The 25,193-nt window shown below is 29.8% G+C and overlaps 1 protein-coding gene across 4 annotated transcripts; it reads left to right on the top strand.

Annotated features, from left to right (window-relative positions):
• Window positions 1-525: 525 nt before the first annotated feature.
• LOC127288795 (uncharacterized) lies at window positions 526-25,135 on the top strand. 4 transcript variants are annotated; one of them, XM_051316453.1, is made up of 5 exons: window positions 526-607; window positions 2,185-3,948; window positions 19,314-19,547; window positions 22,576-22,641; window positions 24,171-25,135. In XM_051316453.1, the coding sequence occupies exons 2-5, from the start codon at window positions 2,353-2,355 to the stop codon at window positions 24,342-24,344; spliced, it is 2,070 nt and encodes a 689-aa protein (XP_051172410.1). In that variant the 5' UTR covers window positions 526-607; window positions 2,185-2,352; the 3' UTR covers window positions 24,345-25,135. The 4 variants fall into 4 exon arrangements, with proteins under 4 accessions (XP_051172410.1, XP_051172409.1, XP_051172408.1 ...); XM_051316452.1 differs by having other exon boundaries at window positions 532-746; XM_051316451.1 differs by having other exon boundaries at window positions 532-819.
• The last annotated feature ends 58 nt before the right edge of the window (window positions 25,136-25,193 follow it).

Raw genomic sequence — 25,193 nt, 5'->3', positions numbered from 1 at the left:
AGGTTCATATAAATGCTGTTATAATCAGGCCGAATTGCAGAACCAGAAAGTCGATCAACCTGTTCGACCAGAGTTACAAGTTGGTGAAATTTTTGGCAGGTGCATTCGTTGCGTTCCGTCATGTAAGGTGAATAGGTATACGGTACATAGTTTCAGCCATTAGAGAAGTGAAATTTTGTAGCCTTAACGAAATATTTTTAAGCTCTTAAAAGCATAACACAATTTATATTCTGTATTTTTCTAATTTTTTTGTATTCTACATCCATTTGTATGTAAGTCTCCACTTGATTGAACGGTAAAGAACAGGTATTTAAATGAGACACATACCGGTAAGTTGATTTCGCGTGATTCACTAGAGGACACCACTAGATACATCAGCATCAGCTGCATCAACATCAAACCGGACTCTTAAGACCCGTTCTTATCCTTCGGTCCCCCTTTTCCTTGTCCCTACCTCTTTATTTCTCGTTCTTTTCAGTATTATACATACATATAGTAAATATCCAGGGCCCGTCACTTCTTCAGTCCCCACCCAACCCAACCCAAGAGACAGTGGTGCATGAGCCACTATTCAGTACAGTTACCTCTTCAAACCTTCACCGGGCCGGTACATTTTCTAAAGAATTTCCATTTCGTATAACCATATCTCTCCAACAATTTCGTTTCTTCCAGTTTATAATTTAATGCAAATTTTATTTACAATTAATACTATCCGATTTATCAGTGATTAAGTGTTAAAAACTCTGGTGTTTTGTTAATCTAGAATTTTCGAAAGGATACAATTTTTGTACATTCAATTTTGTGTAATTCTTGTGGAATGTATGCTGTTCTCTACTTCTAAAAATATGTTAAGAAATTAGCATTTTTAACCCCTTAAGTGGAACGTGTTTACATTTATGGAAGCTATTTTTTAAATAAATATCATAAAAATTAATTTGTATTACATTGCAAAAAATCATTCTATGTCACACTAGTCTTGCTAATATGTAGAGTTGAAAAGTTCTATTCTGTAATAACGGTAATGAGAAGTAGCAATGCATGTATAAAACGTTTCTTAGTTACAGTTGAACAATTTATTCAAGAATAAAATTACGTTCTATATACTCGCAATTTCTATAAAATTTAATTTAAATTTGTAACCCTTTTACATATTAAGCTCGGTTTTTAAAAAGTTCATTTTAGAATTTTAATTAAACAATCTTTCTTAAAGGTAAAGGTTTTATGCGTGTTAGCGTTTTTATTAATTGAGATTTTGAAACATATAATGAAATTAGAATCAAATTCTTCAAATTTATATAAATTTCTTGAAATTCACTTGACATATTTACATATAGCTGCGTATGTGTATAACTTATAATGAAAATTACTTTCATCTTACAGTGTTGATGTGAATTCACTCAATTAATTTTATTTGTAGGAATAAACATTCAGAAACCAGCCATTTATTTCTTTGTTTCTAACTAATTTTCATTTTTTTCGTTAGAGTTACTACTCAATTTCTCAATTGAATAAGATTAATAATAATAATAATGTTACAACTGCAATAGAAAAAGAAGTTGCGCAACATATACGTATGGAAAGGCATATGTTTCAGACTAAGTAATTTACACGTCTATCCATATTTGATTGGTACAGGTAGAATATAGTAAACAATTCGAATGTCATGTATTTTGATTAAAAGGAAGTTTTATCTTTTCGTGTGAGATCATACTATATAATGTAATGTTAGATGCACGCGTGACTTCCGGAAATGCATGTGGGGTATACATACCAATACGTATACATAACAAGGTTAGATGGAATTTCTTTGCGAACAGTTAATGTATATTATAGTAGATGTTGCATTCTCTACTAGTATTTGCACGCACCTGTGAACTAGGATGATTCTTCTTCATTCTTGATAGGCACATAGAAATTGTTCAGGTCCCTCTTTGTAAATATATTATTGTATCGATAATCTCTTTCAATAGTATTGGTTCAAATTCATTATTAAGTACATATTTATGTTAGTACTAATACATGCATGTGAAGCAGATGGGTAGCAGCAACTTCCGTTAAAGTATATAAAAAAGATTCTGTGTTCTGTGAGAATACAAAATGATAATCTCGACAAGAGGCAGGAAATTGAATGACGCAAACACTAGATTAGCAAAACACGATGGTCATTCGAGTGTAATGTTTTAGAAACGTGCCTTCGAAAATCATGCAAATGGGTGAATTGGAAATTAGTGTTTTCAGTCGCGAAACTTAAAAGTTGACAAAAACCTCTTGAATCCTGTTTGTCCACTCTATAAATTGGACAGATTGATATCAAAACAAAGTACTCTGTAACCGATCGAATGATAGTAGCAGATGGACGAGATAGTCGGAATGACCGTTCCTCCACCATTGCCAGGCAAGAACCAAACTCGGGATTTGAAACAGGCTGCTGCAGCTGTTAGCCAGCAGACTGTGTCAATCCAGACAGTATCTTTCCCCTCACCTCTGTCTGCAGTCGAGGCGACAGGAGCAACGGTACTCATCGGAGGTAGCGCTCCTGTAGCTGATTCTACCGCAACCTGCATCAAAGACTGTGTCCCGGAAGTGCAATCAGATAGCGTTCGAGACTGGCAGAAAACTATCGAGTGTCCCCAACAGCACGTTGTTAAGATTAGAATTAATCCTAAGAATGAAAATAGTAAAGTGATATCTTCGGTGCGACTCAATTTAGATAAGACCTTGATTGACTCAAAGATTAGAAATAAGTACGAGGAGTGTTCCGATAAACAGAATGGTGTTGTGCTGGTGTGTACTGCGAGTAGAGCGGAAACCGAGAATGACGGATGTGTAAGGATTAACATCATCAACAGTAAAAACCATAGCAATGATGATGGGAACTTATCGCACCTGCAGCAATACGACAAAAATGAAATGATTCAACAAAATTCGAGCCTCAGGAATAGCTTCTATTACGGGTCATTTCAAAGTCCTTTAGCGAACATGGTCATGTCTAGTGGACAGTGTTCTCCCTCTGATACTTTAGACAGCGGAACGTGTAGCGATTTGGACGGTACCCCACCTCCTTTGCCGAAAAAAAGTTCGTGTACAATTCTTCTTAGTGAAAGCACTAATACTGAACATAACAATCATCATCGTACTGGGAGCCTTTCGAGCAGTGGTGCAGATGCAGACAGTGATGAGAATGACAATGATGATGATAGTCGAAGTAATATTAGTTGCGATTCTCTCAACAGTGGGGAATTGTCGAGTACTCAAGTGAATGGGATTGCTAACGTGGAAGAGAAAGGCTTCGAGACTCAACAACATGCGACCAACTTTGATGCTGAAAATAATTCCAATGACGTCAAGGTCGGAGAAGTTGATGAGGTCAATAAGAGAACAAAAGCTCATCGCATGTCAACAAAATTGGACATTCTTCTAGTAAATGAAATGTATGATTCTAATCTCAAAAAAGACGAATATGACGAGAAAGATATTTCTAATTACTTGACGTCAAATTGTAATATGCTGAGCTCTTCTTCAGCAACACTAAAACAAGTCACATGTATTCCTAGAGTCTCAAACCGCTCACCAACTGAGAATACACCACAACAATCTTGGATACCAATTGTCAGAGAATGCACATATGAGGAGAGAAATCAAATACAAGAAAGAACTGAAGCAAATTACTATTCGAACTATAATAACTCGATATCAAATACGAAATATGTTTACGATGATGATAGGTTCTATAAGTTTCACTTGCACGAACGATGTTTCGATGACAAAGGCATATTGGAATCAATGGTAATAGGTAAAGGCGAAAACGACGACAAAGAAAATGAATGCTTTGCAGGATATAAAATTTCAGAAAAAGAAGCCATAAGGAGTGCCAAGGGAACTGTGCGCGGAGTTAAAAATAGGGTGCGTGCAGGAATCGCAACTTTTCTTCAAAAGCCATCAACCAAGGTTTGTTTTCTGTATGTACATAATAGTATATTGTGTACTAAGTACCGAAAGAAGCTGTTTTCCGACAAGCGCAAAATTTGCTGCTACGAGCGAAGCGAGTCGGAAAATGTTCTTTCGTACGTGGTGCACATATAGTACTTTGTGCAACACCAATTTAGAGAAAATGCTTTTTATTAAGTTGCACAAATAATTAAAACCTTTATGTCAGTAATACATCAACATCTCAGTAGCGAAACTACAACATTGATTTTTACTTGCTTTTTATTAAATAGTTTTATAATTCGTATAAAAATTTGTTTTTATTCAAGAAAAGGAGGAAAGAGGGTCAATATTATCACTTTAATAATCAATGAAGTCACGACACTAACTTGTTAAATTTGCTATATATATATATATATATATATATATATATATATTAGGGGGGATCCGCCCCCTTGCGCGCCAACCTCCTATTTTTTATTGTTTTTGTAGATGATTGAGTTAATGTTTGGCCAATTTCTGGAATTTAAAACTATTATTAATATTTTATTATTTATTTGTTTAAATGTTATATACGATTTTTATTAACAATAACTTTTATTATTTTCAATTTAAAAACAAAATTTATCTAATTTGTTAAATTTTCCAGATAAAATTTGACATACATTTAAGGTTATTTTCGTTTCTTGGTCATTTTCCTTCAAAGTTTAACATAAATTTTGAGGATATGTTTGATTTTGGTCATTTCCCGCCAAAATAACTTAACCTTAAAATTTAGTTCAATTTCGGCGAAAAATCCACCACCCTTTCAACGTAAGGAAGGGGGGGGCCTTGCGATTATATTCACAGTTTTGAAACGAACATAACCTTTAAATTCAGGTTATTTTTGGCGGGAACTCCAAATCCACTTGCGGCTATATTTAAAGTCTTGAAATTAACATAACCTCAAAATTTATGTCATTTTTGGCGGGAGAGGGAAGGAGAGAGAGAGAAGGGAGGGGGGACTTGCGGCTATATTCATATAGGTCATTCCATATCACGTGTAACCATCCAATGTACTATCCATGTCAAAAACATGGGTTGGCTAACCCTTACCTAACCTTGTCAAAAACATGGGTTGGGTACACTTGACATGAAATGACTCATCCTTCTCAAAATTTCTGACAAGGATGGGTCATTCCATGTCAAGTGTATTTGAATTATTTCAAAATTCACTGATAGGCATTATTGTGTTTTAAGAAAAAATTACCTTCACCTGAAATTTTTTGTTAAATATCCCTATTAAATATCCCCTGACCAGCAGCACTCGCTTCGCTCGTGCAGCAAATGTCGGAGCAGGCATCAAGAAAAGAGACTTGACTGAAACAGAGACAGAGAAAAAGTCAGAGCTTCCAGAGTGTCAGTTAGAGGCGTTGAAGCGATGAGCAAAAGTAAAAGATGGCGGCTTGTCAAATGGAATACTCAATAGAAATTTTTTTAATAAGTGAATTATTGTGTGTCGTACCTTCGACCGTATATAAAGAAAAATAGTATACATTACCCGGGCAGAACATTCGAAAGCCCTAAACTGCGCGATGATGCCCTCGGCTTCGACTCGGGCATCATTTCGCACAGTGCCGGAATTCCAACTTTCTGCCCTTATAATGTAATATACTATTGTTACCTATTGGTAGTTAATATGTTGCCATAGAAAGTATATGCGTATAGTATATTTATTAGAGCATACTATAATATGAAATATACGTACCATATACAGTTACTGGCAAGTGAAAAAATAACTACTTTATTTGTCGGCATACTATAACTATAATCGATTTGCGATCAAGTTAAAAAACTTGAAATTTGTTCCAAAAATATACATAAATATTCGCATTAAAATATTATAAAATTTTTGTAAACGTATGGATTTATCCTATTATACCTTTGACTGCAAATGTAGTGGGACACCTATAGAGGAGAGTCAGGTAAGTTTGGCCAAAAAAGGTTAGAGTAAAAAATATAGTTTGGATATTTATACTGTTTGACAGTACGAAGACAACATTCAAGAATAAGACAAAAATTATTATTTATTAATGAAAACATTGAATAAATTATAATTAAAGTGTGAGTGAAAAATTGATTAATTCGTTTGAGCAGCGAGTAAGTTCGACTACATAATAATAGTTTAAACATTTCATAATTTTTTTTATTTGACAACTTGTTTTTAATATTGGAAATATAGATTTTATAAACTATTATGTTTTACAATTATAATAAAAAGAATTATCTATATTTGTAAATGATAAGTATATTTTTCACAAAATTCAAAATAGAAAAAATTATCGTTTCGGAGTATCATTTTCAAAATTACTTAATATTTTCGTCAAAAACAAACTGATTACCGTAAAACTTTACAAAAATCTTTGTTACCACATAATACTTGAGCCTTAAAAATAGTTTGATTTTTTATTAATTTTTAAAAAATTATTAACAAAAACGGACTTCGCCGACAGTCGAAACATAAATATTGTGATTAAAGGATGATTTCCAAAAATATATTGTAAGCTATATAATTATAGTTCTAGCTTGGCTGCAGCTGAAATAGTCTTCCTAGTTATGTACCCTACCTTAGAAAAATTTTTAAAACAAAAAATTGAGTAAAATTTAGAAAAACTTTAAGTTTAGAGAATTTCACTTCGATTTCTAAGTGAAATTAATAATAATAATAATAATAATAATAATAATAAAATTAATTAGTTATCAAGATTATCTAATCTTTATAAATTAATATTGCATGACAATATTGTAAATAGTACTCGATATTATTGTTACAATATTAATTATGTCTTCCCTGAGGTAACATTGACAAGTAATATTGAGATAATATTGCAAAACAATATAATATTGAGACAATATTGTTCTACAAAATTATTGTCATTATTATTATTATATTATTGATCATTTGCAAATATAACCGTTCTGTGTCGTCATCAGTACGTATTATTAAGCTTCATGCAACGGATCATAGATGATCACTTTCTCTCTCTACTATTAAGTTACTTTTTCTACTTGAAATAATTAGACGGTGTTCTTGATCAAAACTCTAGTTTAATTCATCACTACTCTCTAATAAATATAGAGCAAATTTATTTTCATTATTTTTGGCTATATACTCATAGATATAGCACAACATTTTTCCGGAAGATTGTAGTAATTTTCGAGTCGAAATTCAGGTCCTACATAACTTGTCCAATAATGTTTTTAAAATCTACTTAGATTCTCCTAAAGTCTACTTATAAAGTCTTCTTTACTCCTTGTATTGCTCTTCAAACTTAACGACTCCAAATATGAAGATTTGGATTTATCTACCTTTTTGGAGGCGTAAAATAGAACTAGTAGCAAAACGTGAAAGAATTAAGATAGGAACAAAAATTAATTTTTAAAAAATTTTTAATCAAAGGGCATCCTAATATTATTTTATTCAGAGTTATTAACATTTTGAAATTGAAAAATTTTTAAAAACTTGCCATTTTGCATTATTTATTAAAAAATCTTTATGTAACTTTAAAATTATTATCAACAACTTGGAGGATATTTAAAAACGAATCAATTGACTTATTATTGAACATTTTATTATAAAATATTATAAAGTTATTGATGTTAAAAATCTATCCCAGCAAAAGCCTAAAAAATACAACATAACACTTTTTTAAAATTATTATTAAACTAAATAAGTTACTATAAATTGATTACAAAAAATCTCCATAAGGAACCAAAGTGTTGATGAAATGAACACAAAAAGTTCATACTTCAAATTGGCAGCGGTTTTATCTGATTGTGAGTGCACTAAAGTTTAAAAAAAGAAGAAAGAGAAAATGGACCAAAACTCGTTCCTTGTGAATTTTCCAGTTAAAGAAAATATGCATAGGTGAATAGACAACAGTATATTTAAGTCATATCGTCTGGAAAAAAAGAAAGCGGGTCAAAGAAATGGTGATGACGCTAATAGACCGCAGGGTAGTATATTATAGCAAGTAATTCGATTCTCTTGAAATAGAAAAATAATAATGATCAATGTTTAAAACTTGCATATACATTAAGATTCGAATTAACTGTGCACTCTATTTAGGGTTCCATATCTACGATGAATGAAGGAAACCTTATGGACAGACTCGTGAATCCGTCCAGTTAATACTCTCCCAGCTAGCGGACAAAGAGCTGCAATTTATTACATACATTTGTTTTTACATCGAAATTACAGGAAAAAAATAACAAATAGAATTTGAATCGTTGGTATTTGGTTACAAAAAGTTTAATTATAATATAAACAAAAATCATTTATTAATGTCAGATTCACTATTCATTTAGTACATCTGACAAAATTCTAGTTAACCTTACCATTTGTTTTGACAGTCGAAAACAAACGAAATTATATAGTAACTGTTACTCAACTCGTAGTAACATTCACTACACTCTTCTCTCCGTGTATACACTTATAGAAATGGTATATTTGTCTCCGAGCCTACTAACTCATTTATTTGTTGCAAATATATTTTATTTCATTGAAATAAAAAATTTATTTGAGGCAAAGAAAAATTTATTTCTGACAAATAAAACTTTTATTTACGCCAAATAAATAAATTAGTAGGCTCTGAGACAAATATACGTTTATTTAACTCAAATATACTTTATTTGGTTCAAATAAATCATTTCTCTGCGTGTAGTGGGGAAAAAAATATATATATATATACATATTGTATATAGTTTGTAAGGGAATATGGGAATATAATCAAAGTAGGTATTAGGAACATGAACTCTTAATAAATAACAGCGATGAAATTAGCGGTTTGAAAAAAATATTCCACCTTACTGGTTAGTGGAAGTTCTTTCCCCACAGGTAAAGTTCCGTTACAAAAGTATAAGTTGTTGAGACCTGAGTAGCACGCGTGGCAAATGAGACAACTAACTTTCTTAAATAGCCGTTAATTATACACTTACTATGAGTCAGAATTTTAAATTTACTGTAATTGACGGGAATAAATACTTATAATATTTATATGAAAAAATTATTGCTAAAATATTTTAAATGTTCCGAGATTTGATTATGCGACATGATAAGAATTTTCGTGTCATTTAAAGCAGAAAATGAAAAATAAATTCGATTGCATTCCTACAATAAAAACAATTATTACCATAACTAGAAATTTATACTGGCAATAAAACATGGAAAACCATAACTAGTCAACTAACTGTATCACATTTTCATATCAGACTTCATATTATAATTATCTAGTGGTATGTTAGTGACCTTCAAAAATACATAAGAACATATGAATGTAGGCCACGTGATTCTATGACATATTTTATCGAAAAGCGTATTCTTAAAAAATTGTATATTTGATTTTGGCACATTTCCCAAATTTTTTTTTTATAACTAGCTCGAATTTGAGATATACATTTTCAAAATGATTGTTTTTTAAATGTAAAAAACCAGAAATATATTTTCATTAAATAATTTTAAAAGAATTACATTTTCACAAGTAAGCACAAAAATACTACACCGTAGCGATAACAGTTATTTGTTAGCTATGTCGTTAAGACCATATTTCTTGTACATATATATATATATATATACTAATTAATCTGTTTATAACAATTTGCAAATTTCAATTATAATATGATTATTTTTTTATATGTGTGTATATTTATATGTATACATGATTTTAAATTAGACGAGAAATTTAAGAAATAAAATTTACACCTGCTTTTAATTATTTTGTCATAATAAAGTCAAAGAATAATCGAAGGAGTTTATTCAGATTGGTATTATCCTCAAAGTTTCTAGTTTAACGGATTATCGAAAACAATTTTTAGTTTTCGAAAGTATTTGGAAACTGGAGAATATTCAAGTGTACAATAAAGTTTTAAGGCACAAATACTTTCGAAAAGGATGTCAGTGAAAGTTGATTTGACTCTATTCTTCTTTCACTTTTTGACACATCTTCAAACGATAAATTGAAAAATCTTGTTTAAAATTTCATAGATATTTAAAAAAAAATTCGTAACTACTATTTTAAGCTCAGTATATGTCCACGAAATAAAGAGATGAAATTTGTTTCAATACTCTCAAAGAAATCTATGTGGTTCGAAATTTACTAATTTTCTGAATTCAAAAAATTTACTTTAAAGTTTGTTCTCGAAATGTTATACAATAATTTTTTTGACATGGTCCTAGAACAGAAAGGGGACATAATTTCTAGAACATTTGTAACTTCCAAGTATACAAATTCACATTTATTTCCAATAAAGCCTTATTTTTTAGTAGTTTTTAAAATCAAATATGATTTAGCGTAAGACTTTTTGACACTAATTTTCTCAAAATCTAGACGTACTAGACATACTTTGCTTTGCACAACAATTGTTGTAAATTTATTAAAATGCCTGTGTGTATAGTCATTTTACTCAAAACTTTTTGAGTAAACTTTATACACATATACGTATTCTTCAATTAACCATTCCTCTAAAGACCAGAGAGTTAATGCACGCAGGGAAGCAGAACCACCCTGGAAAACAATAAAACTATATATTTTATAAGTATCGAGAAAAAAAGAAATCTATATAGATATTCACTTTAAATTAAGGCTTATATTTGTAGTAACGGTATATTCCGGTCAGTGAGCGACCTGATCTCCCGTAACATAATTATGAGGTGAAATCGTTTCAAAGTCTTTCGTCTATATATACATATACATATATATATATATATATTTAATTTTAATTCTGCACTTTTACTACAAAAAAATAAAACTAAATAAAATAAAATTTAAAAGTATTAAATATAATGGTTATTTATTATACACAAGTACGTAAAATTGGTGATTGAACGAGTGTCAAGTTTTTAGAACCTGTCGAAGGCGAGTGATGTAAATTATAAACATAATAATGACAATGAAACATTATTAGTCATAAACGAAAACAAATTACAAAACTGTATATTTATTTAAGTCTCCGTCTAATTATTATCAAAATAGTATTTTGCTTGTATTCTTTTCACAAAAACATTCGAGTGCGATTTTTGGCCATATTTTGAGGATTCTTTTCCAGTGATGATATTGAAGAACGGTTTTTTGCATAAATATTCAATTATTTGTGCTCTACATTCGTACTAACATTACATTTTGCCTTAATATCTCAAGAACTGAAAAAGTTATTGAGCACGCGATTAATCAAGTCTAACAATTTTTTTGAAGTTTATGCACAGAAAAAACCTAATCTCAAATTGAGTACAAAATTTATACTCAATTTGATACGCATCAAAAATGAGACAGGCAGATGGCGCCACGTTCTATGTCATTTAACATGAATTCATTTTGAGATGCAACAAATATGAGTCCAACTTTTTTCTGTGTGGGCAAAGTAGATTTTTTGCCTATAACTTAAAAAAAAGTATTAACACCTACACTGAGAGAAGTTTAACGCAACATCTGCATTTTTTTAAGGGACAGATGTTGTACCTCAATCATGTGCAGACGCAGCAGTACTAAAATCGAACAGCAGCAGTGCCAATTGAGTACAGATTCTGACCTAACTTGTGGAACAAACGATTTAGTACAGTATCTGGCCACCAAAAAGCGTTGCTACGATACAATTTAAAACCAATGTTGCTCGAAAGGTTAGGTACAGTATCTGAACGTGTGTTTAGTACGAAATCTGTGTTTAACTTTTCTCCGTGTATATACGTATTTTTCTTTTAATTTGTAAAGTTTTTAAGGCACATCTCTTGATCTATTTTTGAGCAATACGAGTATATTCATACTCCGGTTAGTTATAACTAAATGTGATTGTCGGTGATTGTTAGGTCCACAATGTTAATTTTGACGGCAACTGGAGATGTCTAAAATACCATTAGGAATGGCTCTTCTGTGCGAAAACGCTGATATTTTGTCGAATTAATTATTATAATACATTTTACAGTTACGTCACACAAAATCTCACATGTTTTAAAACTTTATAAAAGTATATTATAATAATTATAATGCATATTATAATGTTCATGAAATGACCACAAAACAAATATAAATCTAAAATTATGAAGAAGCAATATCGAAAAGTTAAAGTTGGCAGCGGTTTTTTTTCAATAATCCACATTTTAATACAACGTATAAATAAATATCATAAGATGAAACAAAATTACATTAAAATGATATATTTAATAATAATAATATATTAATCGCGTTTTTGTTTGACGACATTCAATTGCTCTCAGAATAAATCCCTTTCCGCAGCTATAATTATATGCGTGTATTCAAAATAAAAGAAATGAAAATGTTAAAGATAATTTTGTACTCATCCAAATTTCCAATGTTTTATATCAATTTGATATTTTTAAAATTAACTGTGCACAACTTCCGAAATCAGATTACTTTGATCAAAACAATTTAGGCAGAACGATTCGGCCGGATACTGTGCCAGTACCAAAAGTGTAATATATGGGTATTGATGCTATACCGATATTACAACTAACCATAGGTACTGATATTGTACCGAAAGGTAATTCGTCTGAGAAGAATACCAATTTGTAATGATAAAATACAAAATTTTGTACTGGCAAGATGCTAAAAACAGTATCAATTAAAATGTTTAAAATATGAAAAACTATAAATTATCATTTTTTATTTCCTAATTGAATTCAATCTTGACAATTATTATTAACATAATTTCGCATGTGCGAAATGCCAAGACTACCAATACGGCCCAACATTGGCCCAGTAATGCACCCAGAGAAATGTTTTATTTAAATTAAATAAAATATATTTGACTTAAATAAAAATGGATATTTGTCTCAGAGCCTACTAAAGTTTTCTTTGTCTCAAATAAATTTTTATATTTAAATTTGAGACAAATAAATTTTTATTTGCTATACAAATATATTTTATATTTAGGACAAATAAATAAAAAGTTTTGAATGTAATATATTTAATTGCAAAATTGCCTGGTATTCAGCCAAATATTCTGGAATTGATATAATTAAAATTTATGATTCAAATTGAAAATCTTAAATTTTTACATTTCGTGGTTATTTTTTTGTATGTTCCGTGGATATTGTTGAAACATAACAATTTCCATTTCTCTGTGTCAATGATAAGTTGATTTGAATTCTGCTTCACATTTAAGACACAACAGGGTGAAAGGCACTCAAAATAAAAGGAAAGTGTGATTTAATTAATAAACACTAGCGAATAAAAACATTTCTTTAATTATCCTGAAATTAGTATTTGTTTTAATCAAATAATAATCAATCCTTGTACAAACAACTGCTTGGTCACGTTAATCGGTCACCTCGTTTTCACTACGTCCGACATCTTTAAAGTTATATCGTATACAGTATTCTGCGCATGCTTGCGTTGAACTCGCATAAACTTTTATTTGAATTAAATATATTATTCATTTGCCACAAATGTACCTTTTTAAAAAGTACTAATAAAATTGTTTATTTGTAAGAAACATATACGACAATTTCAAACAAACATTTATTTATTTAATTTAAATAAAATATTTATTTTAAATAAATAAAAATGATTTAAATATACGTTTTTATTCAAAACTAATAAATTTTTTCTCTGGGTGTGTCTGCCGAAGTACGGCAAACATTACTGGGCCAGTACTGGCAATCAATTCGTCCCATTATTGGTACCGATTCTCGGTTACTCTAATTTTCTATTATTGGGCCGAACTCCGTCACATTACTGGGCCAATATTGGCACCAATACTTGGTAATTCTAATTTTTCATAATTGAGACGAACTCTGTCCCATTACTGGGTCATTATTGGCCCATTGTCGGCTGAAATGTGGAAATTATTTTGAAAAGTCATTTTTTTCAAAGTCGCATATCCATATGATTGGCCCTGTAATGGCGCCTGATATTTGGCTGCCGACGTCAACATCAGTTAACACCACAAGATTCGGCCCAATATTTTCTGCCAACGCTCGGTGCCTGTTTTGCCAATACTGGGCTAGTATTGGGCTGTTTTGGTTTTCGCACTTGGGTTACAAAACTCATTTTAAGCGATGATAATTAAAATTCTAACTCAAGAGACTTCGAACTTATAACCACTACATTATTCATGCACATTATCATACAAGCAAACATTTTCTATTTGAAAAAGTTAAAAAGATCAGTTGTAGATATTATTTACTAATCATATTAAAAACGCAATTTTATTTATAAACTTTCATCATCTAACTTTACTAAAAAGTTTTTTAATTGTGACTTTTTCATTGATGCTTTTCCATCATGGTACAGATTGCCAGTACTGACATTAAACAAATTTATTATATTATATACAATGCCGACTGTCGGCGTGGTACAAATGTATCCAAACAAAATTACTAATCAGTTTTGTAGTGAGCCGGTGGTCAATACCATTTTAATACAACTTTTTCCACCTATGAATTTCTTGTGTTACATATTTATAATAAACATCAGTTTAACAAAATGTAAATGCAGAATGTGTTTAGATTTTTTGTATATAAGTAAAAAGATGTTTACTTTAGTGAAAATCGAAAAGTTGATAACTTCCATTTAAAATCTCCTAACTATTGTATATAGTCAGACGTAGCATATCCCTTTCTCTATGAAATGGTATTGAGATGTTTGCGGTATATCATGACTAAGGATTGTGAATTAAATATTGAGGTGAAATTCTCTTCGGAATGCGGATACCTTTCTGCCAAGTATCTTGAAAAACAGAGTAAACTTTATTAACATTATTGCAAAAATTTTACTCTATACTTTTGCAACGCAGAAGTAAGAGTTTTTGTGAAACAGAAATACCAATGGAAGAGGAAGTTGTGGCATATGCATTTTTTAAACATACAAATAACAATAAAAACATTAGAAAATAATTAATTATACAAATATAACTTTACAATTTTTTAAATTATTGTACACTTTACACATTTAAAATCCATGAGAAGAAAAATCCATGAAAACTAATATGTTCTAAATGTCCAAGTATTTTGATTTATTATTTTTCTAAATTAAACATGCATGTTATTTTCTCATACGCTGAAAATCAGTGAAATTACACTAATTCATCAGTGCGTATAAACTGATTGGAATTAGTGGTATTCTGATAGCTGAGAACCAGCGATATTTCACTGATTCAAATTTAGAGAGAAAAAACTTCAATCAAAACAAAATAATGTTAATATTTTTTTACTCTTTTTTTTAAATTGGTATTCATTCCATTTCGTTGAAATTTGTAGTTATAATTTAAAGATTATTATTATTACTTATCTCAACTAAACATTTAGTTTACGCCTTTAAAAATCCAAATCTTCCTATTTAGAGTCGTTAAGTAGGTTTTAAGAGCAGTAGAAAGAGTAGAATAAACTTAAGTAGACTTTAGGAGAATCTAAGTAGATTTTAAATAGATTATTGAAGGAGTTATGTAGGACCTAAATTTTGACTCGCGAATTGGCCCCGTGTAGAAAATGAAAACTGGTCCTAACTTAGTCCTATCTATTTTGCCCTATTATTAACTAGGTCCAAGTTTGGCATTCTAGCTTGGTCCTACAATGGTATGTGATGCGATTTTATCCTGGTCCTAACTTGGGTGCCTAGTTAGAACCAGTTTTAATAATAAATAATAAATAATTAAAAAAATTAATTTTAACCACAATTAATACTAACTTTCTAGAAGGAATATTCTGTAAGTTTTAAATTATAAACTCTGAGAGTTAAATTAAAATTTGAACCCTACGGGAATAGAACTCCAGACACATGACCTAAGAGACCTACGAACCTAATTAGAAATTTTTATTTGATTTGTCTATACAAATTTTCACTCTTTTTTTTTAATTCTATTTTACAAAAATACTTGAAATCATCCAGAACTTTCACTGTAAGTGTTTTATGTTGTCAAATAATGGATTTAAAACATTATATTGCATTGTTTAATTGTTTAAACAATTTATTGTTGTTTATATTACCTTTTTTTGTAGTGCACCTAGAAAGATGCAGTTTTTTCCTAATTTTACATTTTATCAAATCGAATATAAAGCCAGATAGATTTGATGTAAAATTATTAATTCAACAATTGTTTAAACAATTTATTGTTGTTATTTATTAACTTTTTTGTAGTGCACCTAGAAAGATGCACCTTTTTCCTAATTTTCCAATTTATCAAGTTTATTTTATTCGACTTGATAAATTACAAAATTAAGAAAAAAACTGCATTTTTCTAGGAAAATTATGAAAAATGTTAATAAATAGAAACAATTATTTGTTTAACCAATTTAACATAATAGTTGTTGCAACTTTAATTCTATATTTTATTTTATTTATAACCTTTAAATTAATAGCTGCTAAGAGAAGGTAACAAATTTATAAAATTGTGCTACTGTCTATGTGTATTTAAAAGAGTTATAAATTATGAACAATAAATTGTTTAAACAAATATAAATTCAACAAAATATTTTTGAAATATATTATTTGGCAATATATATAACAATTAAATAAATTAACAAATATATTTGTGGAAAAATGTCTTTGAATATTTATTGCAAATTAATAAATAATTAAAACCATATAAATAATTATCAATTAATTAAATAAGTATTATATATTTCAGGATATTTTACAAATCCTAAATTCAATCACTTTTTTCATAAAAAATTTTCTAACACTTAACTAGATGTTCTAACTATGTCCAAGTTAGGACCAGCCTAGAATAGTATATAAACAGGGGCTGCCAAGGTAGGACCAATGTTGGGCCAACAATCATTTTAGGCATACGTTAGTGATTTCTACACAGGGCACGACAAAATAGCTTGATTTGGGCAACCAACACAGAGAAACTTTGTAAACCACTTTTTCTTAAACTCACTATGTATATATTTTTAGTAAATTGACTACACAGAAAAAACCTGGTCTCAAAATGAGTAGCGTTCGCTACTCATTTTGAAGTTCACCAAAAAAGAGCCTGGTTGGTGGCGCCACTGTCTATGTCGTTTAGCATTGGCTCATTTTGAGTTGCAACAAAAATGAGACTAGGTTTTTTCTGTGTATACTAAAGTAGGGAAAAACTGCAACGATATCAATTTTTCTTAGTCTTACTACTAAAATTTGGCATTGGATCGAAAATTAAATTGCACTAAAAAACATACCCAAGCAGCACGGTATATCCCCTGAATATCCCTTTAATTCCACCGTGGAATATTCCCATGATCTTCCAGAAAAATCAAAATGTCCGCATCATGGGAATATTCCACAGTGAGATTCAGGGTATATTCCAATGACATTGAGGGTAATATTAAAGGAATATTCCACGGTTATATTGAATTTTTTTTTAAGTGTTGAAATAATAGAAATATGTTATAAATTGTTATTTGAATAAGCATTAAAAACACATTTAAAAAAAAAATTCAATGTAACCGTGGAATATTCCCGCAATACCATCTGAATATCCCCTTAATGTCACTGGAATATTCAGGGCGGTATAGATTCTACACAAATAAACCCTACACGAGAAAATTTGCGCACCGATAATTTTACAAAAAAAAATCCTACACTTGTACAATAAGCAAAATAAAATTAATTAACAATTTTTTACTTTACACAATTAAATCAAACATAATTTTATGTTATTTATTTTTATTTATTTATTTTTTTTTTTCTACACATTCAATTGCACACAGGAAAACCCTACACCGTTAACTCTGAAAAAAAATTCTACACAATAATATGCTGAATAAAATTTAAAAACAAATAATAAAAATTCTAAACGATTAAATACTACAAAATATAACCGTACAAATTAAATTGCACTCAGGAACTCTCCACGGTTAATTAGAATTTTTTATATTCTACACAGTCGAGATGGCAACCCTGTTTTTTTCATAAATAAACATAGAGAATCTTCTTGTGCTGAGTTAATCGTGTAGGGTTTTCCTGTGTGCAATTTAATTTGTACGGTTATATTTTGTAGTATTTAATCGTTTAGAATTTTTATTATTTGTTTTTAAATTTTATTCCGCATATTATTGTGTAGAATTTTTTTTTCAGAGTTAACGGTGTAGGGTTTTCCTGTGTACAATTGAATGTGTAGAATAAAATTATGTTTGATTTAATTGTGTAAAGTAAAAAATTGTTAATTAATTTTATTTTGCTTATTGTCCAAGTGTAGGATTTTTTTTTGTAAAATTATTGGTGCGCAATTTTCTTGTGTAGGGTTTATTTGTGTAGAATCTATACCGCCCCGAATATTCCATAAATGTCACCGAGGAATATTTCCTCAATGTCACTGGAATATACCCTGAATGTCACTGTGGAATATTCCCATGATGCGGACATTTTGATTTTCCTAGAAGATCATGGGAATATTCCACGGTGGAATTAAAGGGATATTCAGGGGATATACCGTGCTGCTTGGGTATCGTCGATAATGTCAATGCAAGTGGTCACCCATCCAAGTTCTAACCGCGTCCAAAGTTGCTTAACTTCCGTGATCCAATCTCAAATTGAGTACAAAATTTATACTAAATTTGATACGCATCAAAAATGAGACAGGGAGATGGCTCCACGTTCTATGCCATTCAACATGAACTCATTTTGAGATGCAACAAATATGAGTCCAACTTTTTCTGTGATGAGAACTCGTTCCTTCGCCTAGGTGTTTCAGCTGGTCTTGTCTTGATAAATAACTTTTTTTGTATAGATATTGTATCGCACCTAACTTCACTTTTACTGTCGCAAAGCAACACAAATACACCCCAACTTAAAAAAAACAGAAATAATGTTCATTTGAAACCGATTCTCAATAATTGAAAGAATAATAAGCTTGAATATATAAGAGATGTACATGACATATGATATATTTTTTTTGGGGGGGGGGGTTTCATAGACAAGCTCACATGTGCTCAGGAGAGTACTGTATGTTTTAAGCTCCTCTAACTTCTTAAGAAAAAAAAGTATTTTCTTTATATAATCTAACCAGATTGTAAAATTTTAAACACAGAAAAATAAAAATAAAGCAAAATAAAGCCTCATTTATATTATTTATGGTTAAATTATAATTTAATTAATAATTTATTGTTGCGTTTAAGTTTAATAAATTTCGTCTTTTTCTCGTTTTTTCCCCACTTTAGTAGTCAATTTACTAAAAATACATAATATGAGTTTAAAAAAAAGTGATGAACAAAGTTTCTCAGTGAAATAATTATGTTTATAACAGAAAATTTGTACCTTATGAGAATGATTAGTTTGAGTTTCTGACAAGGATGCGTAGTCCTGTGGAAATATTATTTTAATATTTTCTGTTAAAATATTTAAATTGGACATATATAAATGAAATGTTAAATTTATAACCATAACTAAATGTTACTTGTTTCATTCGTTTTTCAGAATTACAAAGTCAAAGATGAAGGAAAGGTAGTGGTTTACTCAACGACAATGGGAATTGTGAGGGAAACATATTACGCATGTATGAAAGTTAAACAAATTTTGAGGACACATTTGGTCAAGTACGAAGAACGAGATATGTTTATGAGTACTGAGTGTCAGACTGAACTTAGAGACAGAATAGAGTCTTCCACTATTGAAGTTCCACAACTTTTTATTGATGGAGAGTACATAGGAGTAAGTTTTATCTAAATAAACATTTTTACTATTAATTTTTTATGTGCTTTTATATATATTGGTTTACAGTTTTGCCCTGCAAATGGAGCACAATCTGGTATATTGCATTTTTTAAAAAGCTGTTACAAGCCTCTAACGTAAAAGATGTATTGCAGAGAACAAATTTTTTTCATTGCAGATGAATATTGTAGCAACATTATTTGATTTTTAATTAAATAGTTTGTAATTTTTGTAAACTGTCAATTGAAATTACAAGCAGAAAGTAAAAGTAGTATTTAATTTGGATTTAGTAACATGCCCCAAGCAAGCAAAAATTTCAACAGGCGCAATGTTGGGACAGTACTGCCGTTCAGTACAGGTTCTTTACTGAAATTTAGTATTGAATCTGTATTTTTCCAGTAAGGGCACAATTATAGTAACCAGTAATAAGCCAGTACTAGTATATGTTTAATATAAAATTTTTATTTAATATTTATTTCGTTTTTCATTCTGATATTTATTTTATTATTCAAATAATTATTTTTCTTTAACTACTATCAAAGAAATATTTATTTGTATTTAATAAATGTTTTATAATTCCATTGGATGGTATTTGTTCGAATTGACGAAATTATTCGTTAAAGTAGAGTTTATTTGATTCAAATATGTACTTAATTCTGTTAACGAACGTAGGGCAATAGTCACCTTGAAGGTACCGTCAACGTACCAGGTATCGCTATTGGCAAGACGTTCAAAATTATTGCGTGTACCGAAAACCAAAACACGACCCTCACCGAAACTCCCTTCGTCACGGGAATCATAAATGAGAAAGCGTTCGTTTGACAATGTTTTCTGAAAACGTGCAGGCAGTTCATCAATGTCCTCTAAACTTTTTGGATTTGGAGGCAGTTCGAGTCTCCCTTCTCTCCTCATAGATTTTTTCATGTTCTCGCGCTCAGGAAGTTTTGCCAAAACACTGGGCCTTACATTTCCAAGGGCGTTGCGTAAAATCTGTCAACGATAAAACAAAATGTAAAAAAAAGCAAAAAGAATTAAAAAATTTTAAATCTAATTTCGAAATTCACCTGTGCCGGAGGGCATTCAGGATGCTCCTCAGCAGTTCTTTTCAAGTTAACCTTAATTATTTCCGCTTCCGCTTCATCTTGATTCGGAGGGTGTGAATGCACAGATTTCGTGGGGCCTTTCACAACAATTATTTCAGATGCACTTTGAATTGTGATTGCACGGGCTTTACATTCTCCTCGACGTACCTTTTGGCAGTCCCAGTAAAATTTTTCATTTTTTGAAGCTCTGGAACGAACGTAAATAAAACCCTCCAATAATAATTTGTTTCCAACAATTCGAGGCTGCTCAAGATTTAGATCCATAATTTACACTATGAATGTCACGACACTAGATAATTTTAAATGAGTCAATAATTAAAAAACTTTACTTGAAAATTTTGAATCAGTTAAATGACTTTACTTGAAAACTTTGACGTTAGATAAACAAGTGAATCTCATTTGTTTTTCATACTTCATACTTAACATATATATATGAAAATTTTATTTAAATTTAAAAATTAAATTAAATTAAAAATTTTATTCGGGCAAATGTACTTTCGGGCAAATATTTTCGGATAAAGCCGATCGGGCGAATGGATTCGGGCAAATGTGCATTCGGGCGTATGAATTCGGGCGGTTGTTTTCGGGCGAATGGGCGTATACCGGCGAACTACACACTTTTCTCTGTGTTTTTACTGTATAAGTTTGAATGCATTCGATTATAGGTACTTACTTAGTTTTTTAATTTTCTCGATCATTTTTCCTAATGATGATAATAGTAAATAATTATTTTATATTTTTAAAAAAGAAAAAAGTTTATCAATAAGAAACAAAATATTAATAAAACACCGAAAAAAACATTCTGAAATTTAGAATATTTGCTTGACATCTATTTTAGAATACTTTATACTTAAATTCAGTATGTAATACTCTTAAAATTAGAATATTCTTATATATCTATGTATTTTTAAATTGTAATACACTGTTAAAAATGTTTGTAGTTTTAATATACATAAAGTACTTAAATTAAAAAACTGGTATATTAGAGTGTAATTCATATACAAAGTATATTAAATTTTGTCATTGAAAAAAATTCAAATAAAAAAATTGCATTTTACTCAATTTATACATGTTCTTGTGTACAAAATAAGGTTTTTATTAATAAAGCAAAGTAATTTCTTTCATGTAAATATAAGTTTAAATCAATTTACATTGTAAAAATGCATATAATTTGACATTTATAGTACTTAACCTAAATGTCACATATAAGTATTAAAATTCTTGTATTTAGAATGTTTTTTTTGAAAAATTTTCCCCTTATAAAACATTATTTGGACATAAACAACACAATAGTTAAAGAATTACGCACTGTTGTTTCAATTTCAAATAAATTTTCAATATCAAGGAAATAATGACCGTTTGGTGAAATAGGCATCTACAGCCGCCATGTTGTCACTTTAAATTTAATATACATGTATCTTAGATTTCAATACCTGTAGTGCATATTCGCTTCATACGCATGTATATTAAATCTAATACAGATTTTTCTAACAGTGTATTAACTTTATAGGATTCTTTCTCACAATCAAATTCATTTCTATTTTTTTACTTTCTAAAAGGGCAAAGTTTATAAGTATTCAATCATCATTATCTATCTACAGGACTAGTACTTAGTCAAAAGCCAAATTTAATCGTGATTGCTTTCGGAGAAGGACTCCCAAATTATTAAAGAAAGTTTTAAATAAAAATCTGTGAATTTATTATTTGGAATCCAACAATATATTCTTCGTACTTATAGTATATATTCTGAATGCTAAGAATATATACTGAATACTAAGAATATATTCTAATTTTAAGGAAAATTACATATATTGAAATAGGTGACAAGTATATATATACACTAAATTTTAGAATACTTTTTTTCGGTAAATTATTATTGAAAGATATATATATATATATATTTAAACTGCTATTTTTGTCCACAGAATGCAGATACAGTAGAACGATTAAATGAGTCTGGGGAACTGCGTCTTATGCTGAAGCCATATAAGGTGAGCTATTTTTATTTACTTTTCTTGTTTCCTGACACTTTATTATAATTTGAAATATATTTTTTATAACACCTTTCGTCAAAAACTGGACTAAAGCATCCAATTAATCTTTTATAAAATTTTAATGTTTGCGACTTTTTATTGGATCCCCTGCTATTTCTATTTAAATATTAATTTGCTTGAAACATTCAGGAAAATCTTTTTATAAACCTTGATTAATTTTCCGGGTACATTTTCCTTAATATCCTAATACTATGTTCCTTTATTTTTATGTATAATATATAAAACTGTCTGACAATTGAAAGTAATGTGATTAGCTTAAAGGAAAATATAAAATGATAATGTTTAGTTTCAAAAACCGTAATGTAAGTTTTGTATTTGACATCCAACTATTCTGATTGAAGCATAACCTCTAGCATTCGTTTTTAATAATTTACAAGTTTTTTTATTTATTATAAAAGAAGAAGAATTTATTCTATATTGTAGCGCTCAACACTTTTAGAAATGTAAATTCACAGACAAGCTAATTTAAAATATTGAGTTTCTGTCAAGGAATGTATTATATTCTAGAAATCGGTAACAATTCATCGAGTCGTATTGACACGCAAATGCTCAAGAATAAATCGTGGGCACAGAGAAAGTGATATCATTGCTAATAATGAAGAAGGGGGAAACAAAAGTAAAGTAGGTAATAGATGCATTGAACAATGGCATTGGATATTGTGAGATCGTTCGCTATTCACTGCTTTTATAACGGTTATTTGTGTATAGTTTCTGATGCATTACGTTGATAGAAGTCTGTTGTTAAAATAAGAAGGTCTAGAAATTTTTTTTCTATTTATGTTCGCAGTTTTGCACTCAACCTCGCGAATACCGGTTCAATGTTTCAAAGTACTTTTTCTTTCTAATTCGCCACATTCCCTGGGATTATCAAACCTTAAAATTATCTTTTCCATATTAGTTGATTTTACATATTATTTCGCTGACGTTGTTTCTCATAAGTTTTTAAAATAATTTTATATATATTGGCTAATGTGACAGGTTGGTTGTTGGCCAGAAAACATTTTGTAATTGTATATAAACACATAACACTGTGCAAGGAAAACGCAAGGTTATACAATCCTTTCACTTTTATCTCCTGGTATCTATTCCCTACCTCTGTATAATCTGACGTAGAGCAGCGTGCTCATAAATTTTGGTGTCAAGCCATCAAGATTTTACCTTGCAGCGCGCAAAGGTCGTTTGTGAGTTACTCACATTCGCATTCCTCTAAAGACGTTTCTTCTCTATTCAACCTTAAAGCCTCTATTTCAACCTTTATCTGAATTCTATTGAAAAATATCATATGCTACATAATTTTTAGACCTGTGCATATCAACCAAACAGAACTACTTAAATTTTTACATCCTGTAAAAGGTCCATATTTTTACCTTTGATACGCCTTGATAATACTACTAATTGAAATACTTTAATTGAAAAACTTTTCAATTTAGTTTAATTTTTTTGATTAAAATTTTTTCTTGTTTCAGAGCGCAGATGCATGCTCAACGTGTAAAATTTGTGGTGGCTACAGGTTACTTCCATGTCCAATTTGTAATGGCAGCAAAAAGTCCGTCCACCGCAACGATTTTACTACAGAATTTGTAGCTTTAAAATGTATGAATTGCGATGAAGCGGGTTTAGTTCGTTGTCAACATTGTTAAAGACTCAGGATTTTGTTTAATCAATGTTGCTAATGAAATTTAACACATCAAAATAAAACCTTTAAGATGATGTTAAATTTTTATTTTGACAAGAATTAATTTAAGTATCCTTTCTATAAGTTAAGAAAAAAAATTAGGATGAAGAATTGTACAAAAAATTGAAAGTTTGCTTTCGGAGAAAATGTTGCTCATAATTTGTGTATACTCAACTTTCCTAATGTCAATATTAATTAATAGGTGCTACAACAATATACATTATGTGCAATGATGCATATAATATAATCTGCACTGAAATGACACTTGTGACTGAATTTTATTTGATTATTGACAATCGTTAATGGTTAATTGTATAAAACTGCGAGTAAACAACGTAAAAGTAAATGTCGGTAAAATTATTTTAATTTGAATATAAGCAGAGTATAGCCTGTCTTGATTGCTTTCAGTTAATTGTATCCACATTTCGACAATGCGGGTCTCCACGTCTATTGACCTCAGACGTCCAAGTTGGATGATTATTTTTAATATTTATGTCAATTTATAAATTAATATTCTGATCAATTTGAAATACAAAAAAACCGCGTATGCATGATTACTTAAATAAATTTTATACAAATTATTACTTTGTTCTCTTTGCTTTCTGCTTTTGTACAATGAACTCTTCGATCGTTAGTTGAAGTGTTATACACGCGTTCCTGTGTATGTGTAAAGACGTATAGATGTATATGTATATCATATGATATTTCAATATCAACATGCAATATTTCTAAATAAACTTTATATTGCGTACTATATAGATTGAGTATTTTATATGGGAGAGAAGTGTTTCTGTGTCGCTATAATTATTCAAAT

The sequence above is a fragment of the Leptopilina boulardi genome, unplaced genomic scaffold (genome assembly GCF_019393585.1).
Source record: "Leptopilina boulardi isolate dan_hultmark-lab unplaced genomic scaffold, ZJU_Lbou_2.1 LbouV2_396, whole genome shotgun sequence".
NCBI lineage: Eukaryota > Metazoa > Arthropoda > Insecta > Hymenoptera > Figitidae > Leptopilina > Leptopilina boulardi.
Note: the sequence above shows the minus strand (reverse complement) of the source record. Positions and strands in the feature narration are given on the sequence as shown.

Excerpts from the sequence above, each read along its gene's own strand:
- LOC127288795 (XM_051316453.1), top strand. The coding sequence starts at position 2,353 with ATGGACGAGATAGTCGGAATGACCGTTCCTCCACCATTGCCAGGCAAG. Across the intron at positions 19,548-22,575 it reads TTGATGGAGAGTACATAGGA|AATGCAGATACAGTAGAACG; the intron begins GTAAGTTTTATC and ends TTTTGTCCACAG. Across the intron at positions 22,642-24,170 it reads TTATGCTGAAGCCATATAAG|AGCGCAGATGCATGCTCAAC; the intron begins GTGAGCTATTTT and ends TTCTTGTTTCAG.